Source organism: Macaca nemestrina, chromosome 8 (genome assembly GCF_043159975.1).
Source record: "Macaca nemestrina isolate mMacNem1 chromosome 8, mMacNem.hap1, whole genome shotgun sequence".
NCBI lineage: Eukaryota > Metazoa > Chordata > Mammalia > Primates > Cercopithecidae > Macaca > Macaca nemestrina.
Genome location: NC_092132.1, coordinates 45,641,239 through 45,668,827, shown reverse-complemented (window position 1 = coordinate 45,668,827; position 27,589 = coordinate 45,641,239). Strand labels below are relative to the sequence as shown.

The following is a 27,589-nucleotide window of genomic DNA, read 5'->3' as shown; positions in this document are numbered from 1 at the left end:
AAATCCCACATGATTCACCCATGCCATTAAGTTCCTCTTGTGTTTCCACTCTGGCAGCACTTCCCACTTGCCTATTCCTGGGGGTTGGTTCTGTTTGGTAATTTTTGTAAATGTCTACGTACTGAGTATCACCAGTTAGACTGTGAGTTCTTTGAAAATCAAGGATTTCTTTCTTTAGTGTTTCCTGTCACAGTTCTTCCTAGGACACTGTAAATCACATTGCTTGTCTTTAGGCTCCTCATGGATTTGGGAGCCAGGCTGTGATAGCTACAGAGCATATTTCAGCATGAAAAGAAGGGAGTGAAAGATAGTGAGTAGTGGGGAAAAGGCAACATCGATTCAGTGATCTACAGTTAACAGGACAACATCAATTCGGTGATCCACAATTAACAGGATTGTTGTTCTCCTCCAACAATCCCAAATTCCCAGGTTTTGTGCTCCTGTTAGTATTAATGCAATCTAGGCAGCATGCTTCCTGTGCACAGCAGCAGCCACCATGTGCAGACATCTTCCCTTCTATGGATACCTTCACTATTCATTTTAATCAGATTTAACTTGTTTTGATCAGATTTAACTCATATAAGCTGGGAGTTGTGGCTCATGCCTGTAACCCCAGCACTTTGGGAGGCCAAGGTGGGTGGATCACTTGGGGTCAGGAGTTCAAGACCAGCCTGATCAACATGGTGAAACCCCATCTCTACTAAAAATACAAAACTTAGCTGGGCGTGGTGGCACGCGCCTGCAATCCCAGCTACTCAGGAGGCTGAGGCAGGAGAATCACTTGAACCTGGGAGGCAGAGGTTGCAGTGAGCCAAGATTGTGCCACTGCACTCCAGCCTGGCCTGGACAACAAAACAAGACTCCGTCTCAAAAAAATAAATAAAGATTTAACTTGTATAAAATAATGTTAAGAGGATGGGCAAGAGAGGACCCATGCATTGTAATTGTCCATGGAACCCTAATTCTTCTAGACAAGGTCATAACTTTTATGGCACCCATTACAGTAGGGAGTGAGTGCTTAATGAAGAATATTGACTGATCCCTATGGGAATATGGGTATGGACAATCTGGAGAAGTAAAACAAAAGTGAAATATTTGGCCAGGTGCGGTGCTCACGCCTGTAATCCCAGCACTTTGGGAGGCCAAGGCAAGCGGATCACGAGGTCAGGAGACCAAGACCATCCTGACTAATACGGTGAAACCCCGTCTCTACTAAAAATACAAAAAATTAGCTGGGAGTGGTGGCAGGTGCCTTTAGTCCCAGCTACTCGGGATGCTGAGGCAGGAGAATGGCGTGAATCCAGGAGGCAGAGCTTGCAGTGAGCCTAGATCGCGCCACTGCACTCCAGCCTGGGCGACAAAGCGAGATTCTGTCTCACAAAAAAAAAAAAAAGTGAAATATTTGTGGTGACACTGAAGTATTGTGTTTTTGAGTGGCAGAGTCACACTCTGAACTGCACTGATCTTAATAACAGAACGAATGGCCCATAAGTTTTGTGAGATGTGAATGGAAGCAAATTGATTTGGAGATAGATCAGCATGAGTTGGCATTTGAGGAATCCTTTGAAAGTTTTCTGTGAAGAATTCATAGAGAATAATCAACATGATTCCAGGCTGGAATGTAGTGCATGACAGCCTTGACCTGCTGTGCTTAAGCAATTCTCCCACCTCAACCACCGAGTAGCTGGGACTGCAGGTGCATACCACCACATCCAGCTAATTTTCTGTAGAGATGAGGTCTCACTGTGTTACCCAGGCTGGTCTCGAACTCCTGAGCTGAAGTGATCCTGCTACCTCGGCCTCCCAAAGTACAAGGATAACAAACATGAGCCACTGCACCCGGCCAAAAACGAACTTAGTTTTTAAAAAAAAAACTAATTTACTTGAGAAAATACTGAAGATTTGATAAAATATTGACTATAGAATTTTCAGTACTAGTTTTAGAAATCCTTATAAAAAGACATTTCACTCATGTAATATTGGGCAATTTTGGTTATTGAACTTCTTTTATCACTTCTTTCCCATAGCTCTGCAAGTGAGTCTGGTTCTCAAAGCGCTTATGATCCACTTGTGACTCCAACAGCCCTGGCTGCCTGTACCAGAGTTGACTCCTGCTTTACCCCATGGTTTGTCCCATCCCTTTGCGTTTCCTTCCAGTTTGCTCACCTGGAATTTCATCTTTGTCATCACCTTGACCAACTAGGCACAGGTACTCTTTTCTTTAGCATCAGAATAACATCCATTTAATACTTACCATTTTCTCTTGAGTGTTTTCAGAACAGAAGTCATCAGTCTTAGATAACGTATCTTCAGGAAGTATAAAGCGAGCAGTGGCAAAGTTATCCTGGGGTTGACTTGGCAACACAGGCATAACCTTTACTTCTGAACCAGCTTATGAACCTATTATATAAATTGTCAATGGTATTGAGCTGACATGTTTTTGAATGCTACCTAATGAGAATTTTTCAAGGAAGTTAGTTTTACTATAATTCCAATTATGATCTTGTATTAGTTCATTTTTCACGCTGCTGATAAAGACATACATGAGACTTCGAAGAAAAAGAGATTTAATGGATTTACAGTTCCACATGGCTGAGGAGACCTCACAATCAGGGTGGAAGGCAAGGAGAGCAGGTCACGTCTTACATGGATGGCAGCAGGCAAAGAGAGCTTGTGCAGGGAAGCTCCAGTTTTTATATAACCATCAGATCTTGTGAGACTTATTCACTGAATATCAGGAGAACAGTGCAGGAAAGACCTCCCCCACTGATTCAGTTGTCTCCCACCGGGTCCTTCTCACAACATGTGGGAATTCAAGATGAGATTTGTGTGGGGACACAACCAAACCATATCAGATCTCTTTGAAAGAAATATGTCTGTTATTGTTCAGCATCCTGAGTCATTACATTAGTAGCAAATAGATTCCAAAAATACTTGGTATTGCCTGATTTCAAAAGCATGAGCACCTTCCACAAAAGATAGGCACAGTCTCAAATTAATTTAAAGGGGTATCATTTTTACAAGTTTAGAAGGAAGTTTAAATTTTCCCACACACCAAAGGTGGCCTTTTATAAGTTTACTAATGTTATTTGAACAATTATTTCTCAATCTTTATGTTCTGTACCAAACCTTTTCTAGGTGATACATGTTGATTCATGTATTAGGTTTTTAACCTACATGTAATAAAGGGAGGAGGAGAAAATCAGATTAAAACCAAACATAGCTGGCTGGGCATGGTGACTCACGCCTGTAATCCCAACACTTTGGGAGGCTGAGGCAGGTGGATCACGACGTCAGGAGATCGAGATCATGTCTCTACTAAAAATACAAAAAAATGAGCCAGGCATGGTGGCAAGTGCCTGTAATCTCAGCTACTAGGGAGGCTGAAGCAGGAGAATCACTTGAACCCGGGAGGCAGAGGTTGCAATGAGCCAAGATCACACCACTGCACTCCAGCCTGGGCGACAGAGCAAGACTCCGTCTCAAAAAAAAAAAAAAAAAAAAAAATAGCTGCTGTTAAGCATCTTGCCGTCTCAGCAAAAATGGAGTTTAACCTGCTTTCTCTAACTCTCTTTGAGTCATAGTTTTGTTTTGGTTTTTGAGATTCAATTGGTAGATACAGAGCAGTTCTATAAAATTCTCTTTAAATGGATACCTGCTTTTCAGTTTATTTATTTGCTTCTGTGATCAATTTTTTGTGAAAGTAACTTCTGGACAATATATATTTAAGAGGCCTACTTGAACAAAACAGTTTTGTTTTCAGATATCAAATGGGAATCCAAAGATTATAATATCTTCAAGAAATAATTTGAATTTATTAAACACCAAAAACTAATTTCAATAATCAAAAAGTGAATAGTTTGAATGTCATTTCACCCTTTATTTTCACAAAGTATTGGCTCATCTTAATTGCTGTCTTTCTTGTTTGTTTTCTCAACAGCTGCACCACAGTACCTACAGCCATTTGTTTCTGATAGAAATATGCCATCTGAACTAGAATACATGATTGTTTCCTTCAGAGAACCACACATGTATCTTCGACAGTGGAATAATGGTTCTGTCTGTCAGGAGATCCAGTTCTCAGCTCAAGCAGACTGTAAACTTCTAGAGTGCAGAAATGTCACTATGCAAAGTGTGGTAAAACCCTTCAGCATCTTCGGGCAGATGGCAGTTTCCAGCGATGTAGTAGAAAAGCTGCTTGACTGCACCGTGATAGTTGATTCTGTATTTGTAAACGTTGGACAGCATGTAGTCCATTCTCTAAACACTGCAATTCAAGCTTGGCAACAGGTATGCACATTCCATAACAGTTTACAGTTTAGTCACATATGATATTTTATTAGGTTCTGTATGCTATCACTTCTGATAATAAGTTAAACACAAACAAAAATGTGAGAGAATGAAGAATTTGATGGGCACCATTATACTTGAGGCCTTCTCTGTTTTGGCAAAGTGATACATGTTATTTTTGAAACACTGGAGAATATGGGTTCTCTACACATGCATTGGAGATCATGCCCACATTTTTGTGACTAATGTACCACATCTGTGTGGAAAGTAACATATTCCCAGAAATTTTTTCCAAGTATTTTGGCTTTAGTTTGCCAAAGCTTCAACTTAGCTATGTATCAAATTGTCTAAGTGTCCATTGCAGAAATAAAGAACCTGTGTGACCCTTTCTGATGATAAGCATTCCATCTTTTCAAACCAACAAACAAACAAAAAGCAGTGAGATGAAATATGTGAGTACAATACAGTCTTAGTTTTTTCCTCTACTCTCATTCTGACTTTTTGATTCACTAAAAAGTACTGGATAATGGATTTTTTTAATCAGTTAGAGAGCCTTGATTATTTTAGTAATTGCTTAACTTTTATTTCTTATCAGAAATAAACCAAACCAAAAAAAGGGATGAAGTATAAGTCTATGATAAGTGGCATATTTAAAATGGGAAACCTGTCCGTGTCTGCTAGCACCAAAGTAACTTCACAGAATATTTGGATGATAATAAGTTCAGCGATTTAAGAACAAATCACTTCTGTTTCCCTTACTGATTTTAGTGTTAGATCGTATTTCCATCAAGTTTGTGTTGCTATTTAAGCTGAGACTTTTCCCCACATTTTGTATATGTTACACACATTTGTGTGAAGCTGGCTCCCCAAGAGAAACGGTCCTTCATCCCCCACTGGGATGGAGCAGCTAAAGGGAAGAGAAGCTTTTGTTCTTTAACTTAAGAATTTGTATGGGAATAAATGTTTTTCTTTATATGCATGAAGACCTATACAAGACCAAGGAATTAATTACCTAACATGGCACTACAATAGCAAAGGGAAAGAAGATAACACATCTGTTTTATATTTTAAAAATCTTTTTTAAGGGCATTCCATGGTTTTCTTGTTGCAAAGGACATGCGTAAAATAAGAGCTAGTGTGATCTAAATCTTTGCAGCTGGTTCAAATAGCCATGTGAAAAAAACCTCTATGGATCCAATTTCTGTTTTTTGGTCATATTTTGAACAATGCATTTAATAAAAAACAAACCTAGAAAATATAAAAGAATCATTGATAGAACATTTAAACCCAGGATATTTTTGTCTTGGTATCAGAGCCATTATAAGGGGACTCATGTGTAGCAACTACTGCAAAATGGCCTTCAGAAATACCAGTTTCCTCCCAGGGTAAAAATACTCTCTTAGACACAGCTATACATATAAATAAAATATGGTACATAAATATTTAAATGTTTTAAACCACATCAGAGTGTGAATGACTGACTGGCTAACATAGTGCCTTGAAGGAATATTCTGAGTTTTTTTAAATGGAATTGTATATTTGATTAAGTAGAGCCATATGTCACGTAGCATATTGCTGACAGGTACATTCTATGAATAGTTGGTTCTGATTTATACAGGGATTTGGCAACGTTAACATGAGCCACAAGAGGATATACTTCTGTAATTGTTGCTGTAATTTTCTTGTTTCCTCTCATGTCAAGGGTACTTGCCACCAAGTTTTAATGTGGTAGGCACCTAACCCTGTGTATTCTAAAGTAAATATGAATGTGCACTGCTTTGAAATTATAGGACATTTGACATTGAAATGGGCTTACAAAGGGTTATTAAGTTCATTGTTTCTAAGATGTTCTGAATGTGGTTTATCCCCTTTCAAAAGGGAAGTTTAGTTTCCCAAACTTGAATTTTATTGTGTGTATACTGCTCACATACAGTATAATTGCTGCCAGTGAAAAATATGAATTTAATAAGCAAGCAAAGTGATTTTAGTTATCCACATACTTTTTATTGGATTCATATTGGAGACAAGTCATTTTTCCCCAGTGTGGATGGACCAGACAGTTGAAGCATGAAACAATTTGGCCTTCCACCTTTAGGTCATGAGTTCAAGATTAACAGAAGCCTTCATCAGTGTCTGATTTCTCTGGCTATAGATTTTCTTTTCTCTTTTATAAATGATGACTGTTTTGTGAAAACAGATTAAGGATCCAAAATGCCACTTGCAATCTGTTTTATATTTCTATGTCACTTTCCCAGATTTGGACAAAATAGTATTAAAAGGGTTTTTTTCTTAAGGTTACACTTATGTGTCTTCTCTAACACCAAAATGGTATCTCTGTTTAATTGCAAATGCTTGTATGACACTCGATGAAACTTAAATGTGGATAAGCCATCTTTTAATTACAATTCCAAGTGAGCATTCTGAGGCTCAACATCTATGATGTGACGTCAAATACATATGAACTTTTTAATATTATAACAGAATTTAAAACATTCCAGGAAATGCTTAAACTTATTACAGTTATAATGAACTCTACAGATGAAGGAGCAGTAGAGAAATAGCTCCCTGAGGACTTTGAATATTCTTTAGAAAAATGTAAACAACCCCCTTGTGTTCTTTAATTTACATTTTTTCCTAAAACCCTCATCATTTATTAAAGGTCAGTTTTTAGAGATGAAGAAAGTAATATGATTTTTTTTCTACTCAAGCCCCATCTGGTAACTTAACCTCTGTGTTACCAGCAGATTGATCCCAATTCATTATGAAAACTGAATTTTAATCTCAGGATGTGTAACTAAGTGGGAGATTGGAATCATATTCCTTTCTTCATGTCTGTACTCGCACTGAAAGGAAAGAAAAATGTTTACAAGTAGAGCAGTTCATGTTGATTATATAATGCTCAATGGAAAAATCTCATCAAAACTAATTACATACTATGATTCCAGTTTGATTAAAGGTTTGTAGATAAATATATAAAAAAGGATTGGATAGGACAGACTAGAATAGTAACAGGCAGGACATTCAGAAGGGAAAAATTACTTGAAGAAAATTCACCAAAATGTTAATAGTAGTTATTGCTGAGTTTAAAATTAAAGATTTTTAAAAATCCATACTTTCTGTATTTCCTAATTTTCCCTCCCCTTATTCTCCCCTCCCCGTCTTCTCCCCTTTATTTTCTAACTTTGTACAGTGAATATATAATTATAGTTTTACAAATTACATCTACTAAAGTTTTTGTTTATTTCCTAAGTATTTATCGGCCAGGCATTATGCTGGATACCAGAGATAAAACCATAAAGAATACAGACGTGGTTGCTGCCCTTCTGCAGCATAAAGTCTAATTATGGAGACAATATTGAACCCATAATGGTACAAATTAACAAGTGCTCTGAAGGTGAAATATAGAATCTTATATAAGCATAAAATAGGAGAACCTAACTTGACCCGGGAGGATCTCAGAAGGCTGCTCTTAAAACCAGCCTTAAAACAGGAATCTGAAAGTTGAATAGAAACAAGTTGGTCAAACAAGAAATGGAGAAAAAGATGTCTAAGCAGAGGGAGGCTCTGAGGCAGGAAGTAGTTTGATGTGTTGGATGAGTTGGAAGGAGGTCAGCATAGTGCTGGAGCAGCTGGAAAAGGCTGGTGGAGCTGGAGTGTCCTGAACAAATGCCGTCAGCAAATGGAGAGTAGCTCAAGATGCAGTTGGAGGCATGGGCAGGGGCTGGGTAAAACAATTCATCTAAAACTCAACAGCAGGCAAGTTTTGAAATCATTGCTACCATTAAAAGCCAGAGTAGAGAGTATTATGGTAGATGACTGATGCTTGTTGTTATGAGTACTTTGGTCTCACTTAGCCAGAAACTCTTTTGGTGGTTAGTGTGACTGTGAAGCAAGGTTCAGTTCAATGGGAACAGATGGATGATGCGAGAGGGCTTAGAAGTCCTCAAGGACCTCTGGAAAAACGAGGTATGTCAGGGCCACTTCACCACCTGCAGCATGGAGCCTGCCCACCTACTTCAGGGGCATTTTGGATGACTAGGAGTAGACTCTGTTTCCCAAGATCAGTCTGTATCCTGATGGGTACAAGTCTGGTCATGGCCCAGGCTGGATTCCAGGTACATTCATCTGTAGTCTCCTTGGCCTCATGCCTCCTCTGTACTTGAATCACAATGCTTCTGAGTTTTATCTCTGTTTACTCCCCTACTTCTCAGTAAAGTGGCAAATGATGGAGTGTGGCATTTTGACATTATTTAGATCCATACGGGAAATAGAGGCCAACTGGAGAAACATGTTATCTCCCATTATCTGCAAATGAATTAGCTACTTATGATTTTTTTCTTATATTCTCAAGTTAATCATTTATTTAGCATTCTTTTAAGTTTACCAAAAGTGTGTTTATTGCTTTTAAGCCATAGTCTAACTAGAGTGATAAAAGAGTAAGCACAGAAATACTTTATTACTTTGCCAGTGTTTTAATGTAGCAACAACCAGTGGAGGCACCATTAAATGAGAAAGGAGTTATCAGCACAGGAACATATTATTAATTTGCTGCGCTTTAGCTGACTAATGAAGGATTTTAGCTGATTGATGACTATTAGCTGAAACAGATACCGAAAAGTGTTTCAACTCACATTATTTCTCATGAAAACTGCAACTTGGCTTACAGTGACTCTGGAGTTGATCTGTTTTGTATGTTCAGCCTCTTAACAATAGAGGGAAAGTTATGGTTTTATTTACATCTCTCCCTGAGCAGATTTACACACACACACACATATCCACCCTCCCCCTTAAGGGATCTGGGGATGTTTTACCTAAATGATTCTTACTTTCTGTAGGGTACAAACTGTGGCTTTGGTAATTGGTCTTGATTGTTGAGTTTAGAAGCCGGGAACATGGTAATTCTAGCCTCCAGTGCTGTTCAAAAACATGCACTACCCAGTACAGCACTCTTTGTAGCATGTTAATTCACTTTAAGAAATGTTAAAAGTTTGAAGGATCTCATTGTTCTTTTACTCTTCAGTGTGTATGATTTATTTTGAGGGAGTATAAATCAAAACACATTCTTGAAACATTTAAAATCTCTTAAAGGTATTTTGTGTGTGTGTGCGCGCTTATCCTGGCAGTATAGAATACTTTGTATACCAGAGCTAATGACAACAGATCTTTTAGGGTTTCTGTGTTGTAACAATCGCCACTGGGCAGACAGCTGCCAAACATCTTGCAATTAATCTGATCCATGTTGGCTTTCGTATCCTTTTTCTTTCAGAACAAATGCCCTGAGGTAGAGGAGTTGGTCTTCAGCCATTTTGTGATCTGTAATGACACACAGGAGACACTGCGGTTTGGCCAGGTGGATACTGATGAAAATATTCTGCTGGCGAGTCTCCACAGTCACCAGTACAGCTGGCGCTCTCACAAATCCCCACAGGTATTTGAGAAACACCCTTACAAACAGCCATTGTTAAGGTTGGGGATTCATTTCTTCTGCACTTGTGTGCTTGTCCAGTTATTTTCCTTTTTAAGTCTCCGAAGGAACCACACAGCGTAGCTACATCTGACGGAAACTCAAGAGTGTTTAGAGATGGGAGCACACGCTTCTCTTGGAATGGAGTGTTTTCCTGTTTAGCCCGGGTGCTTGGGGGGCAACAGGGTGTGGTGATGAAGAGGCTGACTCGAGAGCCAGGTTTGGATCCTAGCTGTGTATAACTTTGCTCTACTTTCTGTTCTTCAGTTTTCTCATATGTGTAATGGGGATAAAAGTAGTACCTATTTCAAAGGGTTATAAGGACTAAGTGAATTCATACATATAAGGCATTAATGTGTAAGCATTATGTGTTGGGTATTATTATTCATTTGTTTCTTCAGATTTTTTTCTGTGTGTGTCCTTGGTAGCAGGCACATGCTAGGCACTGGGAATTCAAAAAGAGGTAAGTCACAGGCCTTGCCCTCTGAGGACAGCTCACAATCTGTGATACAATGACAATGAAAAACTACATCCAAGGCAGCACTGAGAAAAGACACACCAGAGGATGTCTGTTTTCCAAGTAGTGTAATTTCATTTTCCTGTCCCTTTAGATGGGAATAATTAGAGATATGTGCCCTGTAGCGATAATATGAAGATGAATTAAATACAAAGATGTAGTCTTAAGTGAGCAAAATAAATCCTAGGAAGTACTCTCAAGAATAATGTATTTGTTAAACTGGATAATAAGGAAACTACTGCCTGCTTGTGATTAAAAGAAAGTCATTAGATTAGAGAACAAGTTTTCCCATCTGGTCTCTAGACCAGCATCAGACTACATTATACCCTTGGGCTCCAAATGAGGGTAGCTAGATGCTGATTTCTTACTTGTTTTTTCATCAGATTGCCACACTATTGGTATACAATTTGGAAAAGTAGATATAATGCAGTATTTCTTATTTTGTTCACATTAATCTGACAGGACACTGAAATACATGACTTTTTTTCATAAAAATTTTCTCACATGATATGGTATTACACTCATATTTTTAGGGTAAATCACATACCCTTGTTTTCTAATTTTCCTCTTGAGAAATGTCCATGTTAGAAGTATTTAAGTTGTTTCTCACTTGTAACATAAAGGATGTTTTGTTTTAAATTCATCTATTTTTTATTTTTTGCCTATGGATTACAAAAGTGAGAGCATACAGGTATACAGACAAAACCAAACAAAAACACCTATAATTCCAACCACCTAGAGAGAACTCATATTAACACTTGCTGTATAACCTGTTAGATCTTCTAAGTTTCCATTGCCATTGCATTCCCAGCAGTGAATTGTGAGGGACAGGAAAGAAGCCTCTGAGAAGCTACAGTAACATGTAATTGTACACTGTACTTGTAGCCACTTTACTGATGCACACACAGCAAGCTCCAGGCCTTAGCCGGTAGAAAGCAAAGCAGAGGAAGCTTAACTCTCCACAGTCATTTGAAGATGCATAGCTTGCATATCCCTCAGAGATCCTCAGGATTCCCTGGACACTGGAGCCAGGATGGGAAGGTGATCATAAGAGAACAACTGGCTCAGGAGTGTGGGGAGCAGTAGTGTTCATGTTACAGACATATAGTTTCTGGGTGGAGAGGAGGTCAGCAGGAAAGAATGAATAAACAACCACTGTCACCAGCACACCTTTCATTTTCATACTTGTTTGCACTATTTCAAAGGCCTTTTTGTATTTATTACAAGTTTTATTTTCACAGCATTCCTGTGTAGTATTATTTGTTATGCATATTTTATAGATAAGGAGACAAATAGAAATGTTAAGTTAGGTAGTGGTAGAGTTAGGACTGAACTCCTTATCTTTTAATTATCAATACAGTGTCACTTCGACTTTGTCTCACTCCCCTAGGTTTTGGCAGCATGATTTGTCTGTTAGAATAGCCAGGCTGTGAAGTTTGAAAAGAAGGGCTGAGAAATTACTGGAATAGTAGGCCACAACTAAAGCTAAACTAATAGGGGATTCTTAGTCCAAGTATGAACTTTGCAAAGTCTTAACTGTGTTACCAAAAATAATAGGAGCTTTTTAATGACAAACTGTAAACATAAAACAGGTATCTAATAAACTTTGTTCTTTCTTTTAAATTTGTAACTGCATCTTGTGGATGCAACTTTTAAAATAAGCTGCAGTCATTATAATCTTAAGACTAAAACCTAGATGATATTTATAAAAAACAATGTCTTCTTACTATATTTCTATATGCTAATGTAAGTGTTTTAGGACCCTCTGAAGCCAGAAGCCTTAATGGGCCCAGGGGGTCTTCATGGAATTCCTTACATTCACAGTTGCAGATTCTGCTGTGTTCTAATGAGAGTCTACGTGAGGATCAGAAAAACTAACCACTCAGCTTCAAACTGCACCTGGAGCTTGTCATAGATGCACAATTGAGCAAAATATTCCTTTTTCCAGACTCCAAGTCATATCCTGCATCGCCCAGCAAGCTTCGTTTTAGGAACATTTGTGTCTGCATGTTTATGCTGCCTTGGGTGTTAGTCAATTCATAGTCTCAGGGAGGATTTCTAAAGTTCATGGAACTTAACTCCATTAAACAATGTAACTAACATTGCAGAGATCAACAAAGTGGCAGTGACACCTGGAAAGGTTTCAAAGAGGTCAAGATATCTTAAAACCACACAAGAGGTTGCTAACAACAGTTAAGTCCCAGTAGGATGAAAAGAAACATGGACACAACCAATTCTAGAAATCCAAAGCTGACAAACCTTTCAGAATTGAAAGTCATAAAATGCTCCTTATAGTTTCTAACACATACTCTGGGGCAGAATCACTTAACATTCTGGATATCTCACAACAATTTCTTGCCTAAACAAACAAAGGAAGAAGAAAACTATTTCCTAGGGAATAATTGAATATATTCAGCTGCACAGAATCATAGATGCCATCACAAAGGGCTCTTAAATATTCCAATTCAGTAGACTTTAGATCAGGTTGGATGAGAACAATAACCAGCAAGGGACTGCTCTTCAGAAAAGTATGTCACATTACGCTACATTGAATCTAGGGACTAGAGGTGTGAGTGTATAAATGTTTTCCCACAATATAGGCAGTATGTGCAGTTCATAGTCAAGGGAAGCTTTGTTTAATTTAGACAAACAAGCTATAGTGATATCAACTAGTAGGATCAACATAAAACCAACTAGTAGGATTTATGTAGAGGCTGTTTAACTTCCTTTTTTGGTTAATAGAGAGCACTGTTGGTTAAACTGCTTGGAATAGTATTGCCTTTATCTTTTATGTAAGGATTTACACTTGCTTTTAACCTCAAACATGTACAATTTATGGATTATGCATTTTTTTCAGAATTGCAGAATTCTAGTTACCAATGACTTAATTGTGGTAATCAAACCATCAAGCAAGTGGAAATAGGCTCTAGACAGACCTATGGAAAATAATATAACATTTATCCTAAATGAATATAACAGAAGTTTCATAAGCTCATGAAACAGTAAATATTTAAAACTGCAGGTCAGGAATAGTGGTTCATGCCTGTAATCCTAACACTTTGGGAGACTGAGGCAGGAGGATTACTTGAGGCCAGAACTTCTCAAGACCAGGCTGGGCAACATAACAAGACCCAATCTCTACAAAAAATTTAAAAATTATTGGGGTATGGTGGCACATATCTGTAGTCCTAGCTACTTGGGAGGCTGAGGCAGGAAGGAGTATTACTTGAGCCCAGGAGTTCAAGACCAGCCTAGGCAATATAATGAGACCCCATCTTAAATAACAAAGCAAAATGTAACAAGGTAAAATTAATTTCAATGAGCAGCAGAGCATCTTGGAAATATTCATTAAACAGAGTGACACATAGAGACAAAAATATAAATCCTACATTACTTTAAAGCAGAGGTGGCAAACTTTTCCTATAAAGGGCCAGATAGTAAATATTTTAAGTTTTCAGGATTTACAGTTTGTTGCAGCTACTCAACTCTGTGTAAAATCAACCATAGGTGATATATAAATGAATGAGTGTGGCTATGTGCCAATGAAACTGTATTTATGGGCAATAACATTTAAATTTCATATAATTTTCAAACATCACAATTATTACTCTTTTGATTTTTTCCATCCATTTAAAAATGTAAAAACCATTCTCTGCTCATAGGCTATCCAAAAATAGGCTACATGCCAAATTTGGCCTATAAGCCTAAGTTTGCCAACACTTGCTTTAAGATTTCTCAGTTGATCAAATTCAGTAGACTAAAGGTTTGATTTAAAATTGTTTTCATTCTGACCTCACTGGTATTCCTATCATTTGAAAGCTTGGTACAAAGTTTAGAAATTGAGAAATGACAGATAATCGTTTAAATCTAACTTTTATGTAATTAACCTGTACTCACCAAATTACAGTAAAATATTTTTATTATACTCGTTCTGGTCCTAATCAGTGTATAACAGAAAGTTCTCCGGTTTTCTTTTTGTATGTAACAATATTTTAAAATGAGACCTGGTCATTTTTTCATTTGTCTAAAATGGAAAGCAACAGGTTTTGAGTATCTGCCTATCTTTTAGTAATTCCAGCCAGTTGTCAGTTTCATTAACGAGACTGTAATTCTTAGTTACTATGCTTTACAAATCCATTTGTATAATGCATGTATACATATATATTTAGAGAAAGAGCATATTTCTTGTTGCCACAGTAACAATTTAAAAACTTAAAAAGCAGACTTGGGGGACAAAGAAATACTCTGCGTTGCCAAAGCTGATAAATTTTTCAAGTGTTCTCCTATGTGTGCATGCATGTTAAAGTTTGTTTAGAAAAGGCAAATGAATAGACACTATTACACACTGGAGTTGCTAATGGAATTGGTACTTAATTTCTAGAAAGCAGTTGGGTAAGAAACTTCAGGCCGGGCGCGGTGGCTCAAGCCTGTAATCCCAGCACTTTGGGAGGCCGAGACGGGCGGATCACGAGGTCAGGAGATCGAGACCATCCTGGCGAACACGGTGAAACCCCGTCTCTACTAAAAAAATACAAAAAAAAACTAGCCGGGCGAGGTGGCGGGCGCCTGTAGTCCCAGCTACACAGGAGGCTGAGGCAGGAGAATGGCATAAACCCGGGAGGCGGAGCTTGCAGTGAGCTGAGATCCGGCCACTGCGCTCCAGCCCCGGCGACAGAGCGAGACTCCGTCTCAAAAAAAAAAAAAAAAAAAAACTTCAAAGCTATTAAAATTATCGTAGACTTTGACCCAGTAAGTCTCCCAATAGTAATCTACCCTCTGGAGAGAATGCAAATTAAAACAAAGATTTTTATACAAACAAAGTTTATCACAGTTTGTCACAAAATATTTAAAACACCAAAATGTTCACTTTTAAGGAGTTAAGTAAAATCTGGCATAAGACTATCTTATAGATATATTATGGGATCTTTACATTTTTACATGGAATGGGGGAAGTGCTACCTATCATATCATATAAGTCACAAAAGCAGAATATAAAATTCTATATATACAATGTGATCATAACAACACACAAGTAAATGCATTAAAAATACTGGAAAAAGACATGTCAAAATGTTATCACTGGTTGCCTCTGAATGTTGAGTTAAGGTGATATACGTCTATTTTTGTAACATTTTTATGTACTTTTCAACTTCTTAATAAGGACAAAGAAATTAAATTTGAGACATTAAGCACCACACACACCCAAAATTCACATACAGACTAAAAGGAACTCCAAATACTAACCCTTAGGAACACCGGCAAGTGTAATGATATATCAAGAGTGTTATCTTTATTACTTCTTATACAAACTATGGCAATAGTTTTTCTCAGTTGTTCTCTTAGTTAACAGTTTTGCCCTGTTTTAACTCTGACTTATCTTGCAGACTACAGCTGAAGTAATTTTCCTAAATACTTTGTTACACTTTCCTGTCCAGAAACTATCACAGGCTACACCATGATTTATTAAATAATATCCAAATTATCTGGCATCCAAGGCCTAACTCAGTCTTTTCACAGGCCCTCCTGTCGGCCATTATTTCTCTGTAGCTGTTTATTTAGTCTCCCTTACGTTCATTTTTTAATCAGTATATTTTTATGTATTACCTATTGTGTTTAAATATATACATTCTTCCAAAGAACTTACTATCTATTGAGGGACCCAGAAAAGTAAACAAAGTATTATAGACATGACAGTATCTATCAATCTATCAGGATATCATTGCAGTAGTTCAGGACAGAGAGAAATGAGGGGTGACTAATGAAAACACTAGCCGTAGGGAAGAAATGCCAGGGAATCAGGAAGTAAAATCAATTGCATCTGGATATGAACAAAGTCTTAATGGGAACCCAAAGGAAATGTTTCCAAACCCTACATGAGGATGGGAATCTGGCAAGGCTTCCAGACAGAAGGGATATTTGTATTACATGTTAATGCCTTGGAGTTAGCTAGGCCAGTGAAGTGAGGGTGGAGGCAATATTCCAGCTAAAAGGACCAACATGTGTGAAAGCCACAGAGACACGAAACAATATGGCACAGAAGGGGAACTTGACTAATTTGGCTACAGTGTAGAGCACATGTGTGGAGCTGCAAGAGGGGGAAATAGGCTAAGGCCATGAGGGCTCTTGTATGCTGTGCTAAGTTTTAATGCTGTCTTCAGGCCATGATAGCACAAAGGTATGATAATCTACATACCCAGAGAGATCAAAGTTAGCTTTCCACAGAAGCTGAGTTTGAACAGTAAGTATAGGTTGCCCCAGTGGACGATAGTGGAGGAAGTACACCAAGAAGCATCAGGGAGGTTATATAAACAGCAAGTTATGGTCAAGGGATTTCAGGTTTTGTGCAGTGTAGCTCAATCATAAAAATTGCAGAGGAAATATATGCTGGTCCACTGGCTCTTAGAGTGGTAGTGGTGGGGACCCCCTGATTGTAGGGATGGCCAACTTTCATGGTGTAAATACTCCAAAGCTTATTTCAAGCTACCAATGGTTTGACCACCAGTTTGCAAAATCTCTGAATACTTAATTGCTGGTTTTCACAAACAAGATATGAGCCAGCTCCAGCACACCACTGTCTGACGGAGTTATGTTCTCAAGAGCCTGGGAATCCATTTCAAGAAGATACACATCTATGTGATGGGCAGCTCTTGGCTACTGAACGGGTTTAAGTAGAGGAATGCCATGATCACAGATGTATTTCAGAAAAGTTCTAGTGTATTTGAGAAGAGAGTCTAGAGAAGATTGAGAATACAAGCAGAGACTACTATGGGTACTGCTGCATAGTCCAGGAGTGAGAGAGATTATAGTAACAGAGCTAAGACAAAGTAGAAGACATTAAATGATATAAATGCCTAAGAAACTGATACTTCTGTGAATAACAGCCACACATTCTGAACAGAACTTAAAAAACAACAACAACAAAACAAACAACAACCACCAGAAAAACTGCCTGAAGGCTCTGGAGACTAAAACAAAGGCAGATTTTGGAGGGGAGTCAAAATTTTGAGCAAGTAATTTGCAGGATGACTTTCCCATTTTTTTGACTTTGCCTTGAGGCAACTGCAGTCACGGCAGAACAGGGGTGGCCTATCATCTTTCTGGCCCAGGGTACCAGGGGAAATAGCCAAGCATCCGAGGATGCTAGAGAGTGAAGAGAAAACCCTGGAGAGGAGAAAGCCATAAAATGGGAATATAACATTTTTAAATTTGGCCCAACTGTTCAGCTGACTGCTGAACCACACACATGCTTGGGGCAAACTGAATGCAGTTTGTACCCAAGGCTTAAAGAAATAAACTAACCTGAGCTGCTGCTCACCCAAGTATGAGAATTTCCAGTTTGAGTCTAAACAAGTTAGTTACCTGTTAACTACAAACATCAACACTCTTTGGAGCAGTCATAAGAGAATCCAGAGTCTCCACAACAAAACAGGTACAATGTCCATAATGTAACCCAAAATTACTTGACAGATAAGAGTCAGGAAAAAGAAATGTTACTCAGTTTCAAGGGAAAGACAATTCATAGATGTTAATCCAAAGATGACCCATGTTGGCATTATCAGACATGTACTCTAAAGTGTCTGTGTCAAAGGTGAAGGGATTTTACAGATGTAATTAAGGTCCTAAATTAGTTGATTTTTAGTTAATCAAGAGAAAAAAATCTTTGGATGGGCCTAAGATAAAAACCCTAAAAGAGTGATTGGACCCTTTTGTAAGGAGAGAGAGGCATAGAGGCTCCTGCTGGCCTTGGGAAGCAAACTGTCATGTTATGATGGCCTATTAAGAGGGTTCTGGGGCAGGGAGCTGTGGGAAGCCTCCAGAACCAGCACGAGGCAGTAAGAAGTTAAGGCCCTTGTTTTATAGCCACAAGAAAATAAATTCTGCCAACAACTTAAGCAAGCTTGAGTAGAGGCTTCCCAAGTCAAGCCTCCAGATCAGAATGCAGCCAACTGACAGCTCATTTGGAGTCTTATGAACCCTAAACAGATAACGCAGCTAGCTATACGTGGACTCTTGACCAACAGTCACTGTGAGAGAGTAAATGTGTGCTGTTTTAAGCTGCTAAATTAGTACTAATTTGTTACAGAGCAATAGAAACATAATACATGGGCCAAGCATGGTGGCTCACGCCTGTAATCCTAGCACTTTGGGAGGCCATGGCAGGTGGATCTCTTGAGTCCAAGTGTTAAAGAGCAGCCTGGGCAATATGGTAAGATCCTGCCTCTACCAAAAAAAAATTAGCCAGGCATGGTGGTGCACATCTATAGTCCCACCTACTAAGGAGGCTGAAGTGGGAGGATTGCTTGACCCTGGGAGGCAGAGTTGGCAGAGAGCTGAGATCACACCACTGCACTCCAGCCTGGGCAACAGAGCAAGACCCTGCATGAAAAAAGTATATATGTGTGTATATATATATGTGTGTGTGTGTGTGTGTGTGTGTGTGTATGGAGACAGGGTCTTACCCTCTCCCCATATATATACATAAAGTACATGATGGAAGAATAAAGTAAATTTGAAGATATCAGGAACATCATTATGAAACTACTGAAAACCAAAGATAAAAGAGGAAATTTTGAAAGCAGCCAGAGGAAAACACATTACCTACAACACATTAGGAGAACAACAATCAAATTACTATGGACTTCTCTTTAGATACCATGGAGGCTAGAAGACAGTGGAACAGCATCTTTAAATTGCTGAGAGAAGGTTTAACTTGATAGAGGTCTGTTTGGAAGAAATTTGGGAGGTTAAAATAACCAGGATTTGATTATTGATCATGGAAGAGAAGGGTCTGGTTTGACTCTGAGGTTTCAGACTTAGGTGATGTGTTGCCAGTTTTGCTATTGGCCAAGACCAGGGAGCTGAGTAGGAAAATGTTTGAGAGACAGATAATGGGGCAGGGTGTAAGAGCACAACAGAGTAATCCTGAAAACCATTTTGGACACATTGAATTTTAGGCTGCTATAGAGGGCAGGAAGGATGGTATATTAGAAAAAGCACAAATTTGAAGCCATAAATACCTGAGTTTCACTCCTAAGGTTTGATAGCTGCATGAAGAATGGACAGTTTCTTAATTTCTTGGAGCTTCAACTTCCTCTTCTGCATAATTAAGTGACTATTGTAAATATTCCATGAAAAACATTCATAAAGCTCCTAGTAAAGGACTCAGCTTGGCTGGGTACAGTGGTGGCTCACGCCTATAATCCCAAAACTTTGGGAGGCTAAGATAGGAAAGATAGCTTGAGGCCAGGTGTTTGAGACTAGTCTGGGGCAACATAGCAAGACCCTGTCTATACAAAACATTTTTTAAAGTAGAAAGAACTTGGCTCTCTATAACCAAGGGTTCCTTTTTAGTCCTTTGCCCCTAACTAGACATCCAAATGGACATGTAAAGTAGGCAAATTCAATGTAAGAGGCTGGAGCTCAAAAGAATAGTCTGACCTGGAGATACAAATTTGGCCTGTTATTGGTGCCTAGCTAGAAGTGGGAACAAATAAGCATGCCCAAGGAGAGAGTCCTAAGAGAAGAACTATCTGTTGCTGCAGAACAATGTACAATGGTGATATAGGCATACGATAACTACAGTAGACATTTCCATGCATAAAATGAGAAAACAGAAGACACACAGGAGTTTCTGGTCCATAGAAATTCTTAAATTCAATCAGATAAATGTTGGAAGTTTCTTAATTAGTACTCAGTATTACTCCCACTTGGAAGTAGCTCCCTGTTGCTCGTGGCTTTGTGCACTTGGCTCCAGCCTCTGAGTCACGCATTCTTTTCCATGAAAAGTAGCTTTTGTTTGCACCTTGTAGTTTTCCCAGCCTGCTTTCTGCTGGTAGAATTTTGAAGGTTCAGAGTCGTCTTTTCATTTTGTACTATCCTTACCTCTTTCAGTCTAAGTTGGCAGTGTTTCTGCCAATATTATTCTTTAAACAACTTTGTGGGTCTCTTGTTATTCTTACTGAGGTTTACTATAGTAGACAAAATTACCCCCATGTATCTTTTAGATAAGCCCTTCTCTACTTGAAGATTTTTCTGATATTACTGAGGGACATAACCCTTCAGTGTCTTAGAACTCCTTTTGTTTTTGACTAGTTCTCTGAGCTATCAATTTAGGTCTTTCTAAGGTCTTTCAAAAGATTTTACAGGCATATTATTTGCTTCATATTTAGACCCAGCTTTTCTGACCATGTCCTGGATTTGATCTTTGCTGGGAAGCCATTTCTTCATTTTAGCATCATTTGCATCTCATAAGGCTAGGAACTTTCAAAATAGCAAGTCCTGGCTCCTTTTTATCTGACAGTCCTTCCTTAAGCTTATATCTCCCCTTGTGGATTTTAATATTAGCAGCAGGTAGAAGCTAGGAGGCACTTCAACACTGCCTGGAAATCTACTTAGCTAGATCATGTAGTTTATTAGGCAAATTTTCTACTTTCCGTGTTACTGCAGGTGATAGTGTTGAAAAACTTTCTGCCACCACATAGCAAGGATCCCCTTTCCACCCATTTCCAATAACATTTTTCTCACTCTCTAGCTGGCAGTCTCCTCTAGGACCATCACGTTTCTATTAATAATCTCTCTGAAGTATGTAGACATTCACTAACGCTCTTTCCAAGTTCTTCCAGTTTTTACTCACTTTCCAGCTCCAAGCCTCCTCCACATTTTAGACTTCTGTTACAGTAGTATCCCATTTACAGATACTAAATCTCTATTAGTCACCTATTGCTATATAAAAAGTTACCCCAAAACTTGAGTATGTAAAGCAATAAGCACTTCTTATCCCACAGTCTTGTTAAGAATTTGGGGCATGGTCTAACTGAGTGATTCCAGCTCAGTGTTTCTGATAAGGTTGTAATCAAGACAGCAGATGGAGCTGCACTCATCTGAAGGCTCATCTGATCTGGAAGATGCATCTCCAAAATACTTACCTCCATGACTCTTGGTAGGAGACCTCAGCACTTCACTACAGGGATCTCTCCAGAGAGTTACTTGAGTAGTCTCATGACATGGCAGCTGCTGTCTTCCAGATCAAGTGATCCAAGGCAGAAGCCACAATATCTTTTATGGCCTAGCCTCAGAAGCCATTCATTGTCTTATTTGTAATATCCTACACAGATCTGCCCTATTCAGTAGGGGACTACACAAAGGCACAGATAACAAGAGGCAAAGATTACTGGGGCTATCTTGGAGGTGAGCTTGCAAAAGGATCAGTAGCTGAATTTGGGAGTTGGGCTGTGAAATAAAATGTATTGAGAGGAAATAAGAGCTGTGAGGAAAACCAAGATGTCACAGGAAAACCAGGACATAATGGTGTTTTAAAATCCAAAAAGGATATTTAGAGGGATAGAATTATCAGTGTTGTTAAATGTCCTAAGGGAACTGAGTGAGGTAAGAATTGAAAAAAAGAGACTATTGTATTCGGCAATTGGAACATCATTGATGGCTCAAGGAAAGCACTTTCAGTAGAGAGATAGGGATAAAAGCCAGATTACAGTGGGCTGAGAAGTGAATGGGAAGTGATGAAGTGGTGATGATGAGCATGAAGTTTTTGTTTGTTTGTTTTAGTATTAATTATGTGTTAGCTACAGAAAGCCACAGGGTTAAGGAACAATTTTAAATGGAAGAAGAGTTAGGCACACTACTATAGGAGAAGAAAGAAATAAAGAAATTAATGACACAGAAGAGAGAATCACTAATGGCATAAAATCTTAGAAGGGAAGAAAAGGAAAGAATTCAGATCACAAGTGGAAGGACTGATCTTGAAGGAAGAAGTTTATACCAAATATTTATTGCTGTTTAACAAACCATCCCAACACTTAGCGACTTAAAAACCATTTATTAGCTCGTGAGTCTGTTGGTCAGACATCTAGGTGAACTCAAGAGGGTCTTCTGTGGGTCTCACCTGGTCTCACTTAGGAGGCTGAAGTCAGCTGGAAATCAGTGAGGGCTGGGTGGTCTACAATGGCCTCACCCACATATTTAGTGGTCAGCAAGCTGTTTGCCAGGTGTCTTGGTTCTCATCCACGTGATCTCACCAATAAGCTAGCCAAGCTTCTTCACCTGGTAACACTGTCCCAGGAGAATGAGAGCAGAGACTCCAGGGCCTCTTGAACCTGGGCTCAATTCACACAGCCTCACTTCCACTACATTCTGTTTCACAGAGCAAGCCACAAGGTTAAGCCAGATCCAAACAGTAAGGAACTAGATCTTGGTAAGAGTTGCTGCAGAGAATTTGTGGCCATTTGCAATGTACCACAATAGTCTCCTCCTATTCTTGAGATAGGAGGGAGAGAATGAAGATGGGCATGAATATGGTTGAGGTTGTATTGGATGTTTGCTGAGAATGAAAGGGAAGAAAAAGAGGACTTTAATAAGGTATTGTTTCCACAATATTTAATCCTGTATCTTGCTTATAATAGACAGGCGGGAAGTGTTCCTTTATTTTTGTTATTTTTTTGAGACAGAGTTTTGCTCTGTGGCCCAGGCTGGAGTGCAGTGGCACGTCCACAGCTCTCTACAGCCTCTGAGTCCTGGGCTCAAGCGATCCTCCTACCTCTGCTTCCAAAAGTGCTGGGATTACAGGAGTGAACCACCACACCCAGCCAATAAATGTTCATTGAATAAGTTTTGGGATTTCCCAAGAACATAGATTTAAAACCTTAATAAAATTATAAACACTATTATTTGCATAATGTTGGATACTTTTGTATATACTATTAATATACACACAAAGGAGGCACTGAGCTCAAAATACATGCCTCAATATACTGTCAATTCAGTTGGGCTCTTAAGAGTAGCTCCTGGTCGCGCACCCCTCCCCTTTTTCCCATTCCTGCCCCTTTGGCCTCCTTATGGCCTCTAATGAAAAGTCATAAAATAGAAACATGCTACAGAAGAAGATTAGCAATATACTTCAATTGGGCACAACTTTCATGTGTGTCTAACTCTTCACATTTTTGTTTAGCCTTTTGTGCTTATTCTATGAAAATTTTTATTGTTTACCACAAACTAAAAGTATATAGCTTAATCACTAAATATTATATATTTAAAGTAGATGTCATTACAAGTTAAATTTGCCACATAATGTCTTTCTCTAATTGTGGAAATAGTTTCCCAGAAATCTACAGTATCACCCTTATTGTTGTGTAAGGCACAGCTGTCTGCAACTAGCAGTTCCATTTGGGGAGGAAGGATTTTATGCCTTTGCTCCCGAGTGGCAGTAACAAGCTTCTTTTTATTGTTGCTGACATTAAGATAGCTAAAATCAACAGTGAGGTAAACACTTCTTGGGACCATCTGGCAAGGATTTTAATCCAAAATATTCTGTAAACACTGACTCCATTTGAGTACCCAGGAACTACCGTCCAGCCACCATCAACTGCATTTTCATTTCAGTTTTAAGCAGTAATTGAAATAGCAAAAAAAAAAAAAAAAAAAAAAAAAAAAAGTAGTCTGTAGACTCTGTCCCTTCACTTTTTTCTCTTAAAATATTTTTAGTTTCATCAGGGATTCCAGGAAACTTACATTCTCTGAGGGAGATTACAGTGCCTTTTGAAGTCACCAATAGAAGTAAATGGGGTCCTAGCAGTTTTGTTCATTAAGTATTTAATGCATAGAGCATATTTGGAATTTTTTCATTTTCTGTTGGGAGATACATTCTACCTAAATCAGAGGCAGAAGTTTAGGGTTGAGTTTTCCTTTTCCTTTATATTTCAAAGTTTCTTTGTAAAACTAGTTTATAAAATGACCAATTTCAAGATTTTTAAAGTCTTTCACAAGAAATGGCAAAGATAGGATTGTGATAGGGTCCTTTATCCAGTCCCAGGGCTGATTTCTAGAGTTTTCTGCAAGCCTGCATGAAAGAGAATGGGGATATTTCAAGTGCGAAGCGCCCAGAGGAATGGCTGCTGGTGCTGCTAATGGTCTCTCTGTTCCTCCCCTGGCAATAAATCTCAGATATTGAAATATAGCTTTGGAGAAGAATATACTGAAGATTTCTTAAGCTTTTTACAAGACACTCAAAGCCTTTTCACAAGCCAGTGCTCTGCAAATGTAAATTCTTGATGTCTAAACATAAAGGTCCTTTACCAAGTTAATTTTAAATGTGAATTTTAATACAGAATACTTGGAGAAAGGGAATGCAGCTGGACTATTAAAGCATGGTATTTTGCCATTTTTAAGTAATGGGAAATACTGATTAAGAATGTTGTAAAGATTTCAGCATACATAATGTGATTGTCTTTAATCATAACTTGTTACCATGAGTCTGTGTAACAAAAGCATTAACTCAAAGACAATGGCATACCTATTATACTGTGGCACTTATTATTTCCGTGCTTTTAAATTATTTCCAGAATATTGAAGAGCTTATTATTTAAAGGTCAGAATAATGCCCAAGACATGGCCAAGCCCACTGAGTGTCAGATGCATGGAATGTTGGATGACTTCATAGTTATGAAATTATTTCATTTCTCATGATAATTCCTGACTTGCCAAGTTAGTGAATTTTAAGAACTCTGAGAGCAGATTTTAAGATAAATGTGAAATAATCCATACTTCTGGAGTCAGGGACTTCCCTTCAGGCATTAGTTCATATTTGACTTGCTTGACTTACACTTGGGGATAAAATGAGTTAGGACAAGGTCTTAGATACCACATTCCCTTACTGGGAAAGGAAACCAACTTGCACAACTTTGGCTGGCTCATATTTCTTGTTATACAGGCACTAAGAAGCAGCGTTTGCCATGAAATACTTTATTTAACCTTTACAAAAATGTTTTCTTAGTACGGCAAGGCAGCTTAGTTAAAATAAATAACTGTAAAAATTTTGGATTTCTCTTATATCCATCTATTGACTTCTTTTTTTCTAATTAAAAATTAAAGATAATTACAGTTGTCCACATTGCCATGATGACTAAAAAATGAAGATTATGTAAAAATCGCTTGATCTTTTCTTAGGACATGTGCTGGCATGTCTTCTATTTTACATTAAACTAAATTTTACTGAGTAGTGAATGTTACATCTGAGAACAGTTTAAAAGAAAGCTTTTATTCAAACTTTAGGTAGGTTTCTCTATTGTTTGTATTTTGTCAAAATTGATTTGCAAACAAATAAAATCTGATAATTTGACTCACAGAGTATTTATCCAAATCTGAATGACTGACAGACAGCCTCTCCAATTTCTTATCTTGTTGCTCCCATTTCTCAGCTCACCTAAATTATTCATCATCATTTCCTTCTAACATACTCTTAACTCTTCCACTGAAGAATTGGGTCTAACCAAATGCATGGCGACCATTGACTATCATTCTGTTAAGAGTGTGTCTGCATAGCATCACAATCTCCTGGTTGTTGACATAACTTAAGCAATCAAAGTCTGTATTTATTTTACTTATTTTTAAAAAAAGAAAATGTGAATTATTTCAGATTTTATAGACAGTCCATCCTCTTCTGTATATACATATATATCAAAGTTCTTTGAATCTGTGCTTTTCAACCCTTTGTGGTGGTACCAAGGGTAAACAGTCTTAAAGACTGTCACACAATTCTAGACGTAAGGCAGCTATTAATATCACAGCTTATGTTTTTTCAGTCACGTATCATTTAACTATAGGGAAGCCTTTAGAAGAATGAAAACAATAGATATGTAAAATGTTGAAATGACCTCTTTAAAACAAGCCTATTTATCATTTCATACTTTTTAACAGTATTTATATCTGATTTCATGATTGAAATGTCCAAAAAAGTTATGCATAAAATTTAAAAATAAAATATTTTAATGCATGAAACATCTTTCTCATTAAATCTTTTTGCAAAAATGTTTATGCAGTATATTAGTTTTTCCTAAATTAGGTCACTTAGATTTAATTTTTTTTTAGCCCAGAATACCCATTAAGCATCTCAGTGTTTTGTAGAAAATAATTTAAATGAAACGATGATACTATTCTCCCCACTTTTCTTTTATTAGGTTATTTTAAGTATGTAAATTTCAGCCAGAGATTGAACAGAGATTAATTCCTGAATAATAAAAATCCATAAATAAATTCTTGAATTTAGAGTTGTGTTTATAGTTATTTGTGAAAAATAATAAAAAGATTCTATGGCTTGATTATAGGTATGTTGAAACATCAAGCCTTAATGTTTGCTAGAAACGTGTGAAATCTGATACCCTGACTTACCCAGGGAAATTCAAATGACTATTACAAAGTATATGATGAAATGACACAATGCAGTGTTTTAAAGCTATGAAGAATATAGATATAGCATATGAATAGCATTATTTCAAACAGCCAAACAGTGACTTTCTTGTCAGTTACTTTGTTTCATTGTCTTTCATGCATCAATCCCTGGTGTTTATTGATGATTGATGCTCTGAGAGGAAATAGTAGTTACTGACCTAAGAGTTCACTTCCTCTTCACCCTGCCTTCCTATATCTCTCTCTCATCCTCTGTCTCAAGATTTGACCTCCTAAAACAATGACTTTTTTATTCCAGAGTTACTCCTTCTTTCCAAAATCAGTATTCAGTGACTCCATTTGGGTTACGATCAAAACTATTAGAGGAAAGTAAGCTGACAAGTTGATAATAGAAAGTTAATTTTCTAAATTCTGTTAAAATAAATAACCAGGAGTTGTTTTCAAAAATAGTTTGAAGCCATAGCTTGCTGCATTTATGGCTTGTCTTTGTTTCTAATATAATCAATATGTTTGTAGACACAAATTTTGTACAGAAATAACCACTCCATCCCTGGTTGTCACATGACAGGTTAGGTTGTCACCTACTTTTGTTTATCAGAAGTAACATTACTATCATCTTTTGTTCTATTTCAACGTGTCTTTCTTATTTTGGGGAGTAAGCAAAATACATTCTCTGGTCAAACTTTTAACTTCCCCAAGCAGAACCCTCAGAAGCCCTGTGTTTTTCTTACTCTAACAACATTTTGTAGTGTAATTATTCTTATTGAATATCTGTTTATCCTACTATATTGTAAGCATTTTCAGCCCAAGTGAACTGTCTAGTTCTTTTCTATATCTACCATGTGTAGTACAGTTAGTTGGCTTATGGTAAACATTTAATAGCTGTAAATCCTTAAAAATATTCGCCAAATTGAGCCAGATACAGTGGCGCATGTCTGCAATCCCAGTACTTTGGGAGGCTAAGGTGGGCAGATTGCTTGAGCTCAGAAGTTCAAGAGCAGCCTGGGCAACACGGCCAAACACCAGCTCTACAAAAGATACAAAAATTAGTAGGGCATGGTGCGCCTGTAGTCCCAACTACTCAGAAGGCTGAGGTGGGAGGATCACTTGAGCCCATGAGGTTG

General features: G+C 37.9%; 1 protein-coding gene across 8 annotated transcripts in view; it reads left to right on the top strand.

Moving 5' to 3' along the window:
- Positions 1 to 27,589, top strand: part of LOC105476071 (vacuolar protein sorting 13 homolog B) — an 859,286-nt gene that overhangs the window by 755,499 nt on the left and 76,198 nt on the right. For all 8 annotated transcript variants that reach the window (XM_011731700.3, XM_011731704.3, XM_011731702.3 and 5 more), the window contains 3 exons: positions 2,028 to 2,209; positions 3,941 to 4,290; positions 9,557 to 9,718. In XM_011731700.3, the coding sequence (XP_011730002.2) occupies positions 2,028 to 2,209; positions 3,941 to 4,290; positions 9,557 to 9,718 (694 nt within the window). The remainder of the gene's footprint in view (positions 1 to 2,027; positions 2,210 to 3,940; positions 4,291 to 9,556; positions 9,719 to 27,589) is intronic.